Source organism: Apteryx rowi, unplaced genomic scaffold, assembly GCF_003343035.1.
Source record: "Apteryx rowi isolate R43461 unplaced genomic scaffold, aptRow1 scaffold_41, whole genome shotgun sequence".
Taxonomy (NCBI): Eukaryota; Metazoa; Chordata; class Aves; order Apterygiformes; family Apterygidae; genus Apteryx; species Apteryx rowi.
This window is the reverse complement of record NW_020450621.1, coordinates 664,552-685,221: the sequence shown is the minus strand read 5'-3', so window position 1 is coordinate 685,221 and position 20,670 is coordinate 664,552. Positions and strand designations below refer to the sequence as shown.

The 20,670-nt window shown below is 35.7% G+C and overlaps 1 protein-coding gene across 7 annotated transcripts in view; it reads left to right on the top strand.

The window, feature by feature from the left end:
• Positions 1–20,670, top strand: part of B3GNTL1 (UDP-GlcNAc:betaGal beta-1,3-N-acetylglucosaminyltransferase like 1) — a 139,201-nt gene that overhangs the window by 22,842 nt on the left and 95,689 nt on the right. For all 7 annotated transcript variants that reach the window (XM_026075693.1, XM_026075696.1, XM_026075692.1 and 4 more), the window contains one exon: positions 11,945–12,040. In XM_026075693.1, the coding sequence (XP_025931478.1) occupies positions 11,945–12,040 (96 nt within the window). The remainder of the gene's footprint in view (positions 1–11,944; positions 12,041–20,670) is intronic.

Sequence of the window (20,670 nt, the reverse complement as noted above, 5' to 3'; positions counted from 1 at the left end):
TACTTTTCCAGTTTTTCTTTTTCCTAAGGATTTCGGGATCTTTCTTCAAGAAATCAGTATAGATGGGAAGAGGACACAATGCTTGGAGTTCACTACAGTATGAATTTTAATATGGGTAGATACTGAAAGGAGAAAGGAAGGGTGCTTAAATGAAATGAGACAGTCAGTGGGTTGTGAAAGTGAACAGCACACCTGTCTTAAAGCTATACTGAATGATTTTTGTACTTTGGATACAGAAGATGGTCTGGGACTTATTCCATCCGCTTGCACCATTTTGTTTGCTGGGCATGAAGAGTGAGGTGTTACTGTACTCTTCCCCCTACCACTGTTAAAAAGTCTGAGTTTTTAATTTGAGTATATGTGTAACCCCACAATATGACCATGCACATAAATAGCATGTCACTTCCAGTTTTTAGATTTCATTCTTTCTTTCTGCAGAATTGCTTAGAAAATAACTAAGCTCTTTCTCATTGTCTTCCACATCTTCCCCACAGCTGGAATCAAAATTTGGGCAAGGGAAGTAAAAAAGAACCTTATTTCCTTTTGTTTTCACTGGCTGAATAAGAGATGCGAATCTTTACCAATGTCAGAGAGAAAACCTTTCCTTCTGTTGTAAAATTACTAGCCTCTCCCTCAGACATGTGCTAGAATACTGAGGCATGTGGCAGAACATGGTGTATTACCATTTTTGTTTCTTCAATGAGAATTTCTAACTGTTTTACATTTTTAAAGCAAATTTTTGGCTTATGCTATAGCTTGGAGTTAAGCCAGGAGTTGTAATATCTAAGGCCATTTTAACCCAGTATTATTTCATTATCTGAATGTGTTAACAAACCAAATTAAATTGTACTTGAATGTATCTTTGACAGTTCATGTGACATTAAAGTAGCATTGAGTGAACTGGAACAATGCGTGACGCACTACTAGTCCACAGACCTGTTCATCTACTTTTGGGAAAGCTGTAAACAAACACTGTGCAATTAACAAATGAATAGGACAAATGAACGAATAAATGAGATTGCTGAGCTTAATCCTTTCTTTAGGGCACAACTCTAGGCCACAGTGTTGTCTTCCCTTCCCAGTTCCTCCACCAGCACCACCCGCTCTGTGGGGAAGCTCACAAATAACTGAACTTTGGAAATGAAGCTGTATTATTATTGTGGTTGTTTTTTTTTGGTCTGAGCACACTTTAATACATACACTTCTTGACATTGAAAGTTATATTGTAAAAGGTAAATTCTTCTATTATTACTTTACCCTGTGACATTCTACTTGCCTGGACCTGTTGCACATTTCTATTACATACTAGAAAGATATGGAAAAAGGTTTTTTTCTCCTTCATTTTCCTCACCTATTGCTTATTTAGCACTGTACATCTAGTTAGAGGTGGCTAGCTTGAATTTTTCTCTGCTGCAGAAGCACCCATTTCACTCTCTCTTTTGTGACTAAAATGATCTGCTTCCATGGCTTATGTCAGTTCTTTACCTTCCACCTTACTCATTTGAAACAATATTTGAAACAGCAAGTAAAGGTTTTTAAGTAGCAATAGAAAGAATATAGAATAAATTGAGGTCCTCCCTTGCAGGTATAATTAATATCAAAACTTTTAATGGTATATGAAGTAGATATTAGCATGAAACAGAACTTTTAAGTTCAGCGTATTCATTATTTGTATGGCTGTCATGATAGTAAGATCTGATTACTTTTCAAAATACCAAAAGGATGATGATGTTTCAGCTATTTTTATATCAGCAAGAGATGGGATTTTATATGAGTTAATCCATGAGAACAGTATTGTGGGAAAGGCTTAAAAAATACTGAGCTTTGTTTTGTTCTGAATGCAAAAAGACTAATAGACATTCTTATCTCATCTGTCAGCAAGTTCCATATTTTAGATCTAGCTCTTGTCATTGGAGGGAGAGATGTACTTTTAGGTAGTCCAGTCCAGTTTCCATATGCTGTCTTATCAGAGCAGTTCTTTAAATTGGAGTCTACACTGATTCTTTTGTGTACAAAGAGCACTGTATGTAAATAGCATGTTCTAAGTGACCTGTTTTGCTGAATAGTTAAGCTGCCATGTTCTGAACAAGTGGCAAAAGCAGTCAGAGAACTGTATTTCTCTCTCCTCTCAGGTGTGCATCCACACATTTAGAAACTGTTACGATAAACTTCGAATGCAGCATCACTCACTAGACCACTGGCTTGTACAGCAGAAACTTCTCAGTGTTGCCTTTTACTGAGCAGCTGTGACATATCAAATTAATGGAGTTTTTTGTTCCTCTTTATTATCACAAGTTTGGAATAAAGGCAGGAGATTGTTTTATCTGCCTTGTGCCAGGCCAAGCTGCTTCATGAGGAAAGAGAGTATGGAAAGAAGAATAAAAATAGGAAGAAAAATGAAGAGGGAGGCCACCTTATGCACTGGCAGTCGACAGTAGCAGTTTGGGAGTACTGGCAGTCCTCAGTGTGTAGTGATTGCGTTCCACATACCAACTGAGTTTGGTCACCCCTGAAAGATCTTAAAGCCTTTTGTTTGCTGTATCTTCTTATTAGTCTAATGTTAGAGTAGTCCTGTAAATACAGATTACCTTTCAGACAACATCCTGTGCCTCATCTATGTACTTTATCTTGGAAGTCAAAATGGTTATTATGTAGTCTGGTAATTACCTTGCACTTAGACATGGATTTACTTTAACTATCCTCTTAACAAGGTAGCCTTGTTTGTGTGACTAGAGCTGACAAAATTGAGATAATGCGTGTCTCCTGTACCTGTGACTTATTTTTAAAACAGTCTTTTGTCACCCAGTACTAACTGGAATCAAGAAACTTTAAAACTTGTATGGATTTTCATATAATCATACCTGTTGCTTTTTTCTAACTAGAAAACATGTAAAGAAACAGTTTGTTGGCTGTTTGCTGTTTTAGTGGAGTTACAAGTCTTAAGTAAACTTATTAAGAAGCATTGGTGCCTTGAAGTCTAAATGTGTTGATAAACTATTCTGTATATTTGGATCACAGTATGACATGATACAATGAAAAAATATGTGCTATATTAGGGGTATATCTTGGGGGTGTGTGGGGGGGGAAGTTGAGTGTTGCAGACAGGAGCTTGCTCCAGCTGAAAACTGTGCAGCTATGCTTAAAGCAGTGCTGAACCCCAGATAGTATTTCCTGCCTTACAGCAATATATATTAGCTAGGGTTTGTATCTGCTGTCACAGCAGCTTCACAGCTTCTGGTCAGCTTGGAACATAGGCAGACAGGAGTTTGCTTTGCCCATAAAAGACCATAGAGGCTTACTCTCAAGAGCTTTGGGCCAGGTCTTGTTTAACTGAAGCAGTGTGATGCATTGGACAAGGACCTCAGTTRGGAGTGAGAAGCTGCAAATTTGTCTCCACAGTGGCTTTGCTATTGCTCATCTGTACTGAGTTAAAGACGTGGTCAACAAGAGTGCTGTCTACTCTGAGCATTTATTCTTGAGGGATTACTAGTTTTTCTCTTTTATAAGTTAGACAATGGTTTAGTCTGGACTACAAAAATAGCTAAGTAGTATTTTGTATGTAATTTTGCAGGTGTTAAAAGATAAGCTTATGGGAAGCTTTGCTAAACTGTCATTAAAACATAATTACATAACATTGAAATACTACCTGGCTGTTCAGTGTGACAGAAAAGTCCTGCCATTCAAATTCCATCCTTCCTGTGTGTAATAATTTTAACAGTTGTCAGTAACCTCTTCCTCAATATGTCTTCTCTTCTACTGAAGTCCAGGTATTACCAATCTCCCTTATATTGTTTCATCTTCCAGTTGTTGTGTATAGGTTAGCACATTTTTCTTTAATAAATGCTTTTGTTTTGGACATGAGCTTGATTAAAATCTTCATGGTGTAGGTCTTAGGTAATTTCTGTTCTTCCTTAGTTAATTTGCATCAGCTGTCCTGCATTCTCCCTTACTCAGCATGTCTGAGACGGATCAGCGTGTGTTGCCCAGGCATGTCCTGGCAAGCAGTGCTTATAGAGTTAAACCTTAATATAAGCATTAATTCATATAATATCTATTGAAGAGAAATGAATTGGGTACAGGCATGACTTGGAGGGTAGGTGAATAGAGGAGGTCAAATTTGTTTGCTTCATCCTATTAGTAAGAATTTGCCCCAGTAAATGAGTGAAGTAGATCTGAGGAGGCGCTGATCCATCTTTGGAGAGGACAGAGGGGAAGATGTTAGAGATTATATTCTCAAGGTGATTACCCACAATTGTTGGTGATTCAAAACCTATTTTTTTGTCATCCAGAAGAAAAAAGTCTCCTGATAAATGTTTTCAGGTACATACTATCATCATTAGAACTTTAATACTGCATGCGCAGTTCCAGTATACTGTGCACCATAAGCAATCTGTATGTCTTTAACTATTTTCACCAGTCTATGGAAAATGTGGCCCTAAATTAAAGGTATCCCATAGAAATACTTACAAATATATATATATGTGTGTGTGTATGACTTCAGCAAATTGTTACTAGAGATTTTTTAAGATTATCTGTAATATTTCGGTAGTCTACTTTTGGCGTGGAGGGTAGTTGTGTAAAGGTTTTGCTCTGAAGTGATGACAGAGTGGAGGAAGTGCAAGAGAAGAAGGTATGATTCCTTTTCTTTTTGTATATTGAAGAATATGAAAATTCTTTCATTGACAATGAGAGTATTATCCTTATAATGGTTTTTGTTAATTAGGCCTTTTCATGTAAATCACCCAAATATGCTGGAATTCAGCTATGTCTTTGCTTTTTATTAAGCAGCTTCCTATAAGATTCTTCTTAATTTGGTATTTCTGAAAAACCACAGGGGATTTTCAAAGTCGCAGTGTCAGTTTAAGTCTGTTCTACATTTAATCAAATATCCTAAATGAGAAACATCTCAACTTACACCACTTTGTAATTAAGTTTGTGTTTAATATGGCCTCCACATGCCAATAACCCCATCAAACGATTGCTCTGCTAGTGCAGTTTGATATTCATGAGTATCTGATTGTTGTACAGTTTTTCAGTATATTTTGTTTTTAAAAGTATGGCTGAAGTGTGAAATATTTGGAAATAAAGTTCCCTCCTCCTCATGTGTTAGTTGTTTTGCCATGATGGTAGCTGTTATTAGCCCAAATATATTTCAGGGAGCTACAGACACAGGAGAAATCAGTTGTCAGTTTTAAAACTGAAACTGTGCTAACGTATTGCTCTTTTTGAGTGTTCATAAACTTTATGCAAAGGAGTGGTTGTACAAGCATCTTGCCAGGAGACGATGAGTTTACTTAATCTGCATCAAGTTGGGATTGCATGTGCGCTAACTTTTAATACAGAGGTTGTACCCTTAGATCATGTTAATCCCAGGATGACAGATTCTGAATGAGGGCTTCTCAGGCCTGGTACTTTTTCATACCTAAGCTAGTTATCAAAATAATAGCGCTTACTCATTTTTTCATTTTTGTTTTACCTTGAGAAAGTACTTTTGAAACTCATTTAATTTGCATTCTGTGATAATTTAATGTAATTTGAAGTCTCATACTTCCCTATTTAGACTTGCTGTAATATCTCTTTGGTGATACTTACTGGAAGTTTTACCAACAATGTTGTGTTCCTACTTCATGATTTCTTATGCATGACAACATTCTTTTAAAATATGATTGTGGTCTGAAGCTTTACTGTGCACATTCTGATTGCAACTCCTTGACTACTTGTTTTTTATATGAATTCACTCAAACAAATCCACACTTTTTTTTTTGTTTTTTGTTTGTTTGTTAATACACTGGAAGTAAACATGGGCAACTAAAAACTATGGTACAAACTCTACTTCCTAAGTGTATTTCAAAAGAAATCCTGGCCACTTTCTGTCAATTATTTTTTCTTTTGGGGTAAATTTCTGCTTCGTGATTCCAGTAAAACATACTCGGGACATCACTGATCCATAATGATAACAGTCAGTGTTTGGCTTTGGGTCTGCCCTTTGGAAGTACTGCACCAATATGTAAAGCTTTGCTGATCTTTTAGACAAATATACATACACAAGAACAAACCAAAAACTTATAGAATTTTTTACAACCAAATAATATTTAAATTATTATATAAATGAAAACCAAATAAATCATATGAAGCTTCAGAGTTATGAGAGAAGAGAGAGATTCATATGCCTAAACATAGACATATAATGCCATTTTGATACCTTAAGGTAACTGAGCCATCTAGACAAGACTGGCAGATATGACTAGAGGACTGGTCCTTCTACAGTTGTAGCTGGAGGCCGGGCAGGACCATGGGTGCTAGATGCTTATATTTAGCCACTCCCTGAAACTCAGCTCATTTGAAGCTGTTTGCRTGTCAGAACTTTTCTGGTATGGCTTTTCAGAGTATGCATTTGTTGATAGTTAAGATAGAACTGGATTACTATTTTATATTCTTAATACTTCTTACCTGTCACTGTCTCCTGCTACCATCAATTATATATTATTTTCTGTTTCTTCAGTGGTCATTATAATTAAGTAAATAAGTTATAAGTTGCATTTAGTATACAATTTACAAAGTGGTTGTCTGTCTAGAAAACTAATTACCTCATTTGGTGCAGTAGCAGAAAGGATTCTCGTGTTGTTTTTTTTTTTCCCCTTGATTGAGTTCCTTTGTCCCATGAACAGCCCTAGTTCTTTGCTACCAGGCAGAAAAAAAAGTTTATAGTTCAATTGCTGCTTTGTAAACAAGTAATGTTAATACTGCACTACAGCAGGTTTCCACTTGGAATCTGGAATGTATTGCATTTGTTGTATGTATTTGTTATGTAGTTTAATCTAGGTATATGCTAGTATATAGCTAGCATTTGTAATAATAAAAACAAACTTGCCTAATCAGATCAAAAAGTTGAAATTTGGATGAACTCAATTTTTGCATGGAAACAGGTATTAAAAAAATTGAAAAGTATGTTTGTAATATGGAGAGTTTCTTTTACTTTCTGGAAGTCTGAATGGATGTAAAAAGGCCAGAAGGAATTTCGTCAAAGGTATTTTAAAACTTACGAAAGAAGCACAAATAAGGAAATACTCATTGAAGTGAATATATGAAGAGCTCTGTGAGACACGGAGGAAATGGGAACCAGTGTGTAGTTGCTTTTGATGCCCCACCTTACACTGAAGAACTAAAGGAAACTGTACTGTAATTCTGATTTTGACTGGATGAAAGAAGCTGGTTAATTGAGCAATGCTTTATAGGAGTTGTATCAAAGGCTCARGTAGAGTTAGGCTGTGTTGGTGGTGTTTATCTTGCACCACATACGTCAAGAATCCCAGTCATGGGTTAGAGTCCCATCGAGAGATGAATGGTATAGCCAAAGAGCAGAAGGGTTTGGGATTTTTTTAGCTGAGGATCCAGATATAAATGTGATTGCGTAGTAACAATTTTAAGATCCATGCCTATGAAACATATATCTTAAGATGTTGCTAAAAGCAGTCTTGAGTGATATTGACTTTGAAAATGAGAAGAAAGCAGGAAGTCTGTGTGCTGTGCAAAACATTTCGCTGTTATGTTAGGGTAGAGGGAAGTGTGAACATCTCACTTCTTACAAAATGCTAACATTGTTACGCATTTGTAATTATTGTCCTGCTGTGTTGCAAGATCAGAAAGCAGCTGTTCTCAGTAGCATGCATTTATATTGTTAAGTGTATTTTGTTGTGATATCATTATGATTGAAGAATGTGATTAAATGATGTTTTACAATACTGTCTTCTGCAGGAGAGAGATGCTTGTTTTTACGTGACCTTCCCAAGGGTTTGCTACATCTTTGGAAGTCCACTAAGAACACAGACTACAGTTTCTTTGTTTTTAAGGAAAAGAATTATACTTGCTTGGGGCTTGGGGTTTTTTTTGGGTGAGGTGGGGGAATAGACACAACAATTCAATATGCTTGAGGAAGGATGGGTTTTAGAAATAATTAAAAAACCTGCTGGAAAGAAAAAATATTTGTTGTATGTATAGAGAGCACCTTTAGGTAATTTTAAGAAAAAGCAAGCTTAAAGCCACTATTTTGGAGGACATCTTACTGAATTTCTAAAGTATATTCATCTGTCTCCCTCTCCTGTGCTCTGTCTTCCTCTGATTCCATATATGGAAAAAATATAGGCTTGCTAAATATGTATTATGATGTTTTATTATCTAGGTAATAATCCTATTTAATGTGTCAGGAAGAAGAAATTAGGGTGAAATCTTAACCTCGTATTTATATTAACTTCATTGAAGCATTTATCAATAATGATGCCTTCTGGAGTTCACACTAAAAAAGAGTAAGAATAGCTATCATGTATTGAAAGAGCAGAGAAATGAGAAAGGTTTGTAGGCGTGTAGAGTCTTGTAGTTGGAGAATGTTTTTGTTTTTCTTAGTTACATTTTGAATTGTCTTCCAGTTTTTCCATCAACCAGCTTTTCTTTCTCACATTAATTCTCAGCTTCACTTTTACAGTTCTTCCTTTTTAGTGTTCGTTTATATTAGATTAAATTATTATAACATGCTTCTAGCTTTATTAATGGTCACATGCTGGAGGTTTTCAGATTCTTGTTTTGAAAATTCAAGGACAAAGAATTATCAACCTTGTCCTGTTTAGTCATGGAAGTGAAATCCATTGCTCTGGACATAGCTTGTTGTTCTAATGCTTTGCCATCAATTCTGGTAAAACCATATTTAGACTCAATTGCATGAACCTTTAGGCGTTTAGAGTGCTGCTAAAGCTGTATAGACTTTGTGTCACAACACAGAAGGGTTTCTCTAATGATTCATCTAAGTTTGCTTTGGGGTAGGTAAAAAAAAAAAAAAAAAAAAAAAAAAAGTCATTTGGTTGTTGAAATGTTGAGTTACCATAACATCTGATTCTTAAAGGTCAGAGGCAAAGCCTATTAATCTAGAAAAAAACATATAAATGTAAAAAAAATACAGCAGAGAGAGTGATGTATTGTACTGTTTTTACAGTTGTTCTAAACATTAGGTTGATCTTTGCTATAGGAAACAGAATTACTAACTAGAGAAATTTAGTTAAGTGAAATCTAGTGTTTTATTTAACTAGTTTGTTTGTATGTAAGGCTCTAGATTGATACCCTCTTGCGCTCTCTTGCCATTATGCATGTCCGTAGGTGAAGGAGTTCAGAAAGTTACACTTCCTGGCGATTCTCTGCCAAATTATACTGAAATTCAGTGTAGCCCATTAGTTTTTCTGTTGTAGACTTAGGCTGTTGCATTAACAGTAATTCCTAAAGTACATGTTTATTTGATGAGTATAACAGATTTTTTCCTTACTGTGATGCTTTTCATTCCAAAGGGCTCAAAGTATTTTAAGACCTATATTCAGCAAGTACAGAATCGCCATTACAAGCCAACACTCAGACAAATAGAGTGGAGTGAGCTATGGAATTTTCTACATGGCTATATAGAAAGAAGGGGAAATTTTGTCTGAGGATCTAAGTTGAACTCTAGAAATATGAAAAGTAATGTATGACACAGAAAAGAGCTGTCGGGGTCCAATTTAATAACAGTTATTCTGTCTGCCTTCACCTCTCCTTGAATGCGTGTACAGATAATTGATCAAACCCATTTCACTTTCCTTGCAAGAACAAGGAGTTGAGATTTGAGCCAATTGTTCTTTGGAGCTTTGGGAGTTACTGTCCTTTACTGAGCACCTGGATTCAACAATTTTTTAGATTGCTAAAACTATAGCATTTATGAAAAAGGTTGGACTGGGCAAAAGTGAATATAATAAAAATATGAAACTCYGTCCTCTGCTTCTCATTTAAGCTTCAGGTTACTTAGAAAGAGGTGACTGCATTTACTTGTTTGACTCTAATTGGAAGCCCAGTTTTCAGGAACCAAATCTGAGATTCTCCTACATATCTATTACTTTGTGAAAGCTGTTCAGGGTTTTGAATTTGTCAGGCTTAGGCTGAGACTGTTTGGATAGAGAAACTAAGCTTCCATATCGTATTGTTATAGAATGCCTTTCCAAAAAAAAAAAAAAAAAAAAAGGTACTTCGTAATTTTTCCATTTTCTTGACTTTCACACAGAGTTCTTGCAAAGTGTCTAAGGCTAACTTTTAAAATTCCAGGATATGCAAGAGAACTTGTCTTGGTTAATGAGTAGTAGTAAGAGTTCTGTAAATAGTTCTCTTAAGTAAAAATCCTCCTTATAGAAAACAAGATATGTACCTCAGATCAAATACTGTGACGTTTTTATATCTGTGGATTGTCTGTTCTAAAAATACATCCTTGAACACTTCTAACTGATACTGGGTTTAAAAGAATTTTGGATTCATATTATGAAAATGTCTCAATATTCTTTCTTTAATTGTGATTCAGGAGAAATCTAAGACAATGTTTGAAGTTGTCCATAGTAATTCATAGTTGTCACTAAGTAAAAAAAAAAAAATAATAATAATGATAATAATAATAATTAAAAAATCACAGTTCAGAGAAATTATGTTTTATTTTGGTGGGATAAGCCAATCATGATTTCTTGAGGATTATTCTGAATGTATTTAATCCATACTCTAAATTGTATTAAGTGATGCTTCATTGTCAGAAGTCCTTCTGCAAGTTTTCTTCTTTGGGTTTTTTTTTTTTTCTTTTTCCAATAAGACTCTGTTGATTGGCTAGATATGTCTCTTGGTGGTGTTTTTGTTCCCAAATCAAAAGTATTCATAACTAGATGCGCAGAACTCTAGCCTGACAACTTACATCTATGAAGGGCTTAAAGCTCTGTAAATTGAGGTACTTGAAAGATTTAAACTTGGTAGTGCTCAATGTATACACTGACATTCCTTATGGATGCTTAGGCTGGAAAAAAAACTGAGATTTCTACACTGTGCTTAAACAGAACTTTATTATCCCAAATTAGTGTTTAGAAATGCTAATACCTACACTTTGGTGTTAATTCGCAATGGATGAACACATCCTCAACAGCAACTACCTGTCAAAATCTGGAYGAGAATGGATGGTAGCTACAGAATGTCAGTAGTGCAGTAGTTGGTATAAACCTTATCAGGCTACTTTGCATATATAATTCTTGTAGTACCCTGAAGGTTTGGGGTGAACCGCAGACCATCCAGGGTAGCAAGCAGTAGAGATCTGTATAGTTACACTCTTCTTAGGGTTCCATACAACTTTCAAATTCTCTTGGTTTCTCCTTTGTCAGACCACAGATTTGAAGAGTGAACAGCTTGATGTTCACATGAAATGGCATGAATATGTATCTATGCATTTACAAATGATAAGAAATGCCTCTACTATTCTGTGCGTGTTTTGGAAGCTGTTTATTATGATTATAGATGTTCAGAATATTAAAATCAGTATTTAACTATAGAACTACAGAACAGCAATAGAGAAGAAAATGTTGCTCTAATGGGAATATAGTGTTATATATAGTATAACRGTTATCAAAATGGAGCGTATATATATATATTTAAGAAGATGAATTAGAATACTTTGTTGTTGTTTTATATGAATCATAAGTAGCATGATGATAGACAGCCAATAGCACTATTGGTAAGATTATCTAGTGTTATCTAAGTTCTGATTTTCTTTTGCCAAACTCGTACTATTTTGGTTGAAATTTTGCATTCCAGATGTCTGCCTCTGGATGACATTTTTGTAAAATTTCAACCAGTATGGTTCAGACTTCTCGAGACTGATGCTATGAAAAAGATTCTTGTCTCTGTTAAGTTTTCTAGGGACCTTTGAACGTCTGTGACTCTCTTATGTTTGAACAGAGTAACTGTGACATATCATATTATGAACATAGAAGGGGCCTAGTAAAGAATGTGTAGATAATCTTTAGTTCTTGGGCTTCCAATGCTTTGGATGCTTGTTTTATGATGTTCCTGTTTTGCTGCTGTGTGATTATACAGCAGTTTACAGTATGTGATTTGTTGTTTTTTGCTTTAGATTATTGGTTGCCAAATCAGAAGAGAGCCATTGGAGTCTACTGAACGGTATACCCGTTGGATCAATAATCTCACTGAAGAACAACTTCTTACACAGGTATTCTTGTTTCAGCTGTCACTGAAATTGTGGCAGAAAGTTGCACTTTTCATTAACAATGGTTGATTATTTACCAAAGTTATCAGATATTTATTTTGTGAAGCTAGTCTTTTGAGTAAGAGAGAAGTCTGTGAGGCACATGATCATATGTAATGATGACCTCACACTGAGAGAGGTTGAAGCTTTTGAATTTAGCTTCATAGTGAGCCTTATATTTCTCTCTGCTGTCTGTGGTTAAAAGCATACGCTTTCATGTTCTAATAATTAGATTAGGATTTTCTTTTAAAAGATGTATTTAAATACACAAGAAAAATATAGTCTTTCTTGAGAGGGAATTTTCTTTCCATGAGGTTAGGTACTGACTGCTTCTGTATCTGTTTAAGTCTTGCTAGAAATCATTTAAAAATAGTTCTTCAAGGATTAAACATAGGGCCCATTATTCATGTTTTTAAGTAAGATGCATCTTGTGCAACTGAAGATGACAGTTTTGGCATAAAGAAAGGTTGTTTCGTTAGGCAGGCAGCCAATGCTGAACTAAAAGAGACTTTGGCAAAAACAAGTTAAACTGTGGAAGAAATCAGTCCAGCTTGTGGAAGAATGTGTGTGCTAACTAAGTATTATAAGAAATCTAATGCTGGGTTAACAGAAAACARCCCAACATGCATTAAGATGCAAGTACTTGGGGTTAGTTTTTGTGGTGCTATGGTAGGAAGACATTTGCTTTTGATCTTCTTGGATTTAAGTTATTGAAAAGATTAACATAGTCTTGGTTTTTAGACTTCATTATAAACTGCATTGTGTTCCTCATTACCCTAACCCCCAAAGACATACTTAGAGGCTCTGGTATGGTAATTGTAACACAAAAAGTACAGATCTTCTCTTAAAATCAGCAGTGGTACTATGGTTTCCTATAATTTACCAAGTGAAAGTGGTTATAGAAAAAGTTACCCATGGAATACTTGGATTTGCCTTTCAGTTTGGCATTAGCAAAGTTTTATAAGTCGAAAATAGTGAATTTGTCTGACAACAACATCTGGATACACAGTAATACCACTTCACTATGTTGCTGAAGAAAAGAGAAGGAAAAACCTTGAGGAAAAACCTTGCCCTACACTTTCTGAAGTGCTTCATTTATCTTCAGGTGGCCACTGGATGGAGCCTTTAATGAATTAAGGTGGAAATTAAAAGAAATACTCTAACTTAGAGATTATTTAAGGTCTGGTCAGTTGGGGGATGGATGCAAAAAGATAACTAATTTTAAGATGGAGCTGTAAAGTTTTCCGGAAGAGACTATATGGTATAGTGCTTCTGATAGTAGGATGTAGGTACCATGACCTGGGAATTCCCATGCATTTCTGTGTGCCTGTAAATATCTCTGAAAAGCCTTAATCAAGCAGCATGTGCAGTCCATTATTTTAACACATGATTTAGTTTCATGCGTTTTACAACTATATGAGAAATGCTGGGAAATATATTGTGATAGGAACTAAAAGGCTTCATGGTGGAACTTGTGCTACTTTTAGATTGTTTTCTTAACAGGATGAGATTTATACAATCATGCTATATATGTGTTCCTAATTAGCTATTCTCCACCAAATTTAACACAGGCACAGAAGTTCCTCAAAGACACAAGTTCCTGAAACTTTTGTGGAAGTGTGAAGCTAGGTAGAAAAGAGAGACTCTGCTATACCAGCTGCAACTCATATGTTGTTAGGCATGGTAGAATCCACTTGGACAGAGATCTTAGGTGCCCAGTCATAAGAAAAGCTTCAGCTGGAACCTATGATCAGCTGTGACACACAAGGCTTTAGAAAGCTTGGCTTTTCTAATTCTGCTGCTAAAAGAAAAACCTGCTTGATTTTTGATGCAGTACATGTTAGGATGTGTCCCCTCTCCTGCCTCAATATCCATATTTCTCATCATAAATTCAGGTAGGGAGGTAAATTATTTTGCTTTTTCTTGACTTAACAAAGTACAGGTAGGAGAAGGAGGTGGGAGGAGAAACCAGCCCAGCTGTTATGTAATAATCAGGATAGGAGTCTGTAATGTAAGGTTAGGCTTGATTTCTCCCTCAGTACACGCTGTATTTTGTTCTAGGTGCGCGTTTGTTAATTCTTTTCAGTAAATAAGCCCCAAGAAAACTACAGTTCCAGTGATGAGCCTTTGCTAATGGATTTGCAGAATCTCTGGGAGGAGCAATCCTTCAGGGAATTCAGGAAAATTGGCTTTAATTTACAGCATATTGTCTCCAGCAGTTTCCTGTAGTGAAAGAATGATCRGCTTTTTTTCAGCTGTCTCTGTAGTCAGTGCCTAGCTTTTTTTCCATTTACTTCTGTTGCATTTCTGTATCATCCACATGCAAATTATTTGTGCCATAATTTGGAAAACTAAGGCACCAATTAAAAAAAAAATCATCAGTTGTCGAGAACATGTAATCTCCTGTGATAATATTTATGTTTTAAATCAAATAATTTCTTAAAGTATTTGTTTGCTTTACTAGGCAGTGACCAAAATCCAGTTGGAAAGAGATAGGTGGTTGCAGATGTTTTGTTAAGTGGTTGGATGGCTTCATATGCTTCAGTGTGGGCTGCTYGTTTTATATCGCTTGAGTCAACACCAGATTTCTGGATTGAGTGTCCGTCCTCTGTCCTCATGCTGAGAGGATCATTCAAAATGCTTCTAGCATTTTAACTTTTGCTTTCCCTTAGCGATGGCCTCCTGATGCTTACTCATCCGTTAAATGTTTCTGTAAACAATTATACTGTAACATTCCAAAGATACTTTTTGGTATGTGTGAAATTGCAGAATATATACTTCAGAGAGTCTGTGGGGAGTGAGAGAGTACAATGAGAGCATGATAATGTAAAAACTACCTTTTCAATGATTCATGTTTGCTTCTTTAAGGTTATCTGCTGTATAAGTTCAGAGTGATTATAACATGCTTTTACAGGTATACTAATGTTAGCCTTAAAATACATGTGTGTATATATAAGGGTTTGCTATCTTTTTATCCAATAGTCAAAAAAAAAAAAATCATTTTAACTGTTCGGTAAGAGCAGAGCACAATGACAGGTACAGGAAGAAAATGAGTGAACAAATTAACAATTAAAAGAATTGACTGTTTTGATGTTGGAATAAGTGAAAAAAATTAGATTAAAACTAATCTTACTATAGGATATCTGAGTCTGAATTGTGCTTGAAATCTGATTGAAGTTTGATCATGCAGCACTTTTTGTACACTGGAAATCTTACTGTAGTGTAGAAGTAAAAACATCTGAAGGGCTTTAAGGTTGGATTAATTACACAAACATATATCTAAGTAGTTTTGTCACTGGCTATAGGTAACATAGTTGAGCTCACATCCATGTCTGTTGAATCACTATTTAGGTTAGTTTAGACTCACAGACAGCTTGTGCAATATTATATTCAGCCTGCAGCATAATTCCATCTGACCTGCTGTTTTTTCCCCCTGCCAAAGACAAACTTCTCTGCTTTCATACGGCTGTTCACTTGGAAAGTGGGCTGTGAGTTTAGAGTGATATGCGAGGACAGCCTTGCGAGTAGGATTGGGCTCTGTGGTTGATGAGGTTGGACTGTCCTAGTTTAGAAAAAACTGACTAAACAAAATACTATGATTTCTTAAATCTGTTGCACACTGTAATGTGTTTATATTGCTTCCTGATACATAGTGCACTTTGCAGATTATCTCAGGGCTTCTTGTGTTGGATAGATCTTGAAGTTTGCACAGGTGATTTGTAGTTCTTATTAATATTCACTCTGGATCATCAGATAGAAGAGCAATGTTTAACATATTAGAAATCCATACCATTCACTTTTCTATGCTTGCATAGGTTTAAAAGCTGTGCTTCTCTACTTACAAAGTCTGTCTATCTTCACCCATAAATTGTACAAGACTTTTAATTAAATATGAGATAAAAGTTCATGTGACAAATCAGCGTTTACTACAGATGTTCAGTTTGGAAACTGATCCAGCCTTTTGGTTGCGTGGATCACGTAGCTTGTTTTAAAGGCAAGAAGGACCACATATCATGAGCTTTTCCTGATGATGTGACCGGACCTTTTCCATATATTCAATACACTCACTATTGCATTGTCTTAGTGCATCTAAATAGGCAGTTCCCTGCTACTTCCGAGGAGAGAGGGCAGCCAGGGTCGGTTGAGGTTGGCTGAAAAAGTCGTACAGCTTGCTATTCCCTGTCTGCTCCTGGGAGAGGGAGCCAGTGGGAGCAAGGTGCACAGGTTACTGTGCTTGCCATCTTCTCTGGTGTGCGTGTATGTGCTGTGTGATGTATGTGCAGTAAGCCCATTGTGGTAGGGAAGGAGCTGTACTGTCCTTGGGAAATACCATAGCTGAATGCAAGCTGACACGACCAGACCAATGCACTCAGTCTGCAGCGTGGTCCCAGAGAGCTCGAGGAAAGCTGGTAGGAGTAGGCTGCAGGCAGGATGAATTTTCCAGACAAACCGCAAACCGAGCATCTCTGGCCTAGAGCRTCTCTTTTCACTAGCTGCAGTCGAGAATATTGACTGTATAAATACCAGAGGCTGATTGTCAGTATTTTTATAACCAGAAGTGAAATAATTGAGGTGGCAATATGAAAGTGGATATGTAAGTACTTGCAATGCATGCTGTTCTGTTACATTAGTTAAAGGCTGAAGCTGGATGGAGAGTAAGACCTTCTTGAGAATGAGTGTAACATGAAAAGGCTGATTGATTCTCACCCACCCCCCCAACTTCTTTGATCTTTGCCACCAATAATAGCTCACTTGTTTGTTGTCTTTTGATCAGAAGCTATCTCAATGCTTTCTGGGGCTTTTTTTGTCACTGTTTCTTCTTCCTTCACCACAATATCTAAAAACTTTGTAGTTAATAGTGAAGTCCTGTTGTTTTTCTACTAAGGAGATACAAGCAAAGTTACAAACTGGTTAAAAGGAATGGATTCTATTAAGCTGTATGGGAATAACCATAAAAGGGGRAAAAAAAAAAAAGGCATCTTCATTTTTTGTGTGTGGTTTTTTTTTTCCTTCCAGAGCATAATGAAACAAAATTGCACGAGGTAGTTGGTGTTTATATTTACTTTTGAAAATGCACGTCAAAGGAGTTCAGAGTTCTAGAAAGCTTAATAGAAAGTGGCTTACCCACATCTGTGAAGTCAAAGCATAATTAGAACTTCCTAATGAGGCTTTCTGTAAAGGCATCTCAGGGTCAAATATTCTTGCACTTTAAGAAACAGGTTTCCAGTAGCTCAAAATGCATACAGGGTTTGCTTTGTCTTTTAGCAATTTTGCATGAACTTAGAGGTTCATAAAGGAAAGAGTATTAAAAAGCTTGGATTTTTTTTTTCATATTTTGTTTGATGATTTGTATGCTTAAACAAGGCTTGAATGTGGTTCATAATATGCGTTAGCATTTAAATGCAATAGAAACATTGTAATATAGTATAAAAGCAACTTGGAATTGAGTAAGTTTGGTTTCATTCCAAGAATGAAATTGTCCTGATGAATTCCTTATGAATTCAATCTTACAGCATGATGGATACTTATATGGCAGAAAAATATGATATGAATATGTTGGAAACTGAAATTAAGCAGGTGCAAATTGGTTTATTTCTACTCAAATATATAGAGCTATGATTTGTTCCAGCTGATCTTGCCTTATATTTTAAGTATTTAATCATACCCCTATGAAATGCAAGGTGTGTGCATCTAAAAAACCCATTTTTCTTAAGACATTTGGTGTAAGAGATGGACAAGTAATGCTAAATGTAAAGGCAAATAGTCAAGGATTCAAGTTATGCATTTCTGAAAATCCTTTTTTCCAAACTATTATTGGCATCTATGTCTCCTCAGTATTTCTGAGAATTACCTTGAAAAACAATGCAACAGGTTAAATAGCATCAGGACTTAGTTATTAACTTAGTTTTGGACTTAAAGATGTGGATAGAACCAAGTAATATCTCCCAGTTTCTGCATATTAAAATCTTTTTCCTAAATGCTCCATTTAGGCTTGTTTGATCTTTCATAGTTACCCTATGTTACCTTAAAAATAAACAGCCTTTAAATGTCACTTTGGGCTCTTATCTCATTGCCTTTTGTACCTTAGGGGAACTTTACTTTGGTCTAACAAATGAGGAACAAAAAATAGTTTTGGTCTTAAAATGAAAGGTGGAATACTAAATTGGCTGTAGCTCCCCCTCCTCCCCCCTCCCTGAAACAAAAAAAGTTACTCTAAATACAAAAGTTTCCAACTAATTTAATGATGTTTAGTTTTCAGTCAGTTCTCCATATGTGAGAGCACAGGGCAGATACACCCATAACTTCCTGTAATTTTCTTCCTTTGTGAGTTTGAAAATCAAAATGCTGATTCCACGAAAATAGAAATATTTTTACTGTGGCTTTTAGTGTAATAAAAATTATTGATTTTTAAACATATTTTCACTTCAATGCAGCTCTCTATTATAGCCTTATATATAGGAAAAATAATGTTATTCTCTGTCGCAGCCAGGCACTGAACAGTTTTTCACCTTTTAAAACTTGTATATGAGCATATGAGTTAAGTGCCCCTTACTTATTACCAAAAAATAACTTGCTTGTTTGGTTTCAGCTTTTAATGATAAAAGTACTGGACCAGATTTTCAGAAGAGCTCAGTAATTTCTGGAATAGTTGGAGTGGCTTTGTGTGTGAGTGTGAAAGCATCATTTCCCATATTGGACAGTAGGTGAAAAGGCCAGTTTGCTCTGTTGCAATCGGTATTTTGTTTCTTACTATTCTTTATACTGGCCTCACTCTGCCAGGTTTAACATTTGTCTCTACAGTAGTTCTTGCTTTTTTGATTTCTTGACTAGTTAAGGAAGCTAAATTTTAAAATATTTACATACACCTTTTCCTTTTTTAAATATTAAGGGTATATGTTTTACTGTTATGTTAGCAGGGATTTTCTTTCTGTGTTGTAAAGAAAGCAGATTCTGATCTGATCTAACAACTCTTGAGCATAAGGATCCAGATTTAATGATTTTTCTCAATTCCTAGATTATTTTGTTAGTGCCAGTGGGGCAAGTATGGACCCAAACTGGGATGTGGGATTTATATTCTCTGTTTGTACAGCCTTGGCCAAAGGGACAGTGATTAGAAGTTCTTGAGCTGAAGTTATGCAAATATTAAAAACTAATAGCTAGATTTCCAGAGGGTTAGCATTGATCATTTGTAGTTGTGAACAGTGTGCCCTTTTTCATATGGGATAGATATTTATGTATTTATTTATTCCAATTACATGATCTTAAGGATGACTAGCATATATCTAGTTCCTCTAGAAGCAGAGCTTGTGTATGCAGCTCACATTTTGAGAACTACAATGATCACATGCGAAGGAGGTGGAGTAGGCATGTGCTTTGTGGTTAGCAGAAGGATAGTCAAGCCCTGGCCCGAACGGAAATCTGAGCGGTTGTGATGCATGGGGTGTATAACAAGGAAGGAAATGGTCTTGCATCTGGCTGCTAGTGTAACTGTTGGTCCTTTGCCACCTCTCTGGATGAGTTGGTTTCTATGATGTGGGCGGATTTAACCTTTTGCATCACTTGCAATGACTACTTCCACAGCACAGAAAAAGGGAGCAGAGGAGAAATGTAAGCCTGGCAGGCTTATACCCTTTATTTAAAAACATAATACCTTATTGAAATTGCAAATTCTGATGTTGGTAAACAAAGTACCACATCTTAGTAGTTGCTACAAATTATAATTATTTTCAGAGTTACCAAACTTGAAAAAGCAAAATATTACCAGATATTTTTATTAGATAAATCTAAAGCATTTTGCCTAAATTCACATGTCTTTATGCTCTTGAACCTTACCAGAGAAGATATTAAGTATACCCATCAAAATAAAGGATAAGTGATCAGAAAGTTTTTACAATACAAAGAATTATTATTTCCAGGGTTATAATTTCTCAGCATGCCAGGGGTACTCTATTTAATTTGCAAAATTCTTTGCATACCTGTAATAATGTCATATTGAAATATATATAGTAATGAACATATTAAGGTTGAGATTATGATTATTTTATAAATTGCTAAAGTCAAATTAAGACAYGACCTTGCTGTTCAAGTAATTGTTAAAATTTTACTTAACGTTTTTTTAATTTGGGTCACTTTGGAGGTTTTATTCTGCTGCTGAAGATGGAGTAAGCGTGCTGTCTATAATCTAGCCTGTTTTATTTGTAAGCTTGCAAAAATTGTATTGGTATATCTATCCAATTGGGGATTTGATATTAGAATAATTATACTAATAAAAGCCCTTATGTAGRCTCACTTTTATACAAGTGATTTGTATCAACAGCTACATCTTATAAAAGTTATCTTATAAGCTACATCTTACATACCTGTGACCTGAGTGAAATAGTATCTTTTTTACAGATATAGCCACATCTTCACTGGAGAGTTGCACTGCTGTGATTATACTAAAATATGAGTAACAAGGTTTCTGTGACATAGGCGTTATGTGGAAATCTTTATRCCTTCTGTGGCCTGTTGGATTGATACTGTAGTGGAGTAACTTTTTTGGTGGTGGGTTTTTTTGGTCTCCTTTTTACTCTCCATATCTAAGCTACTTCTTA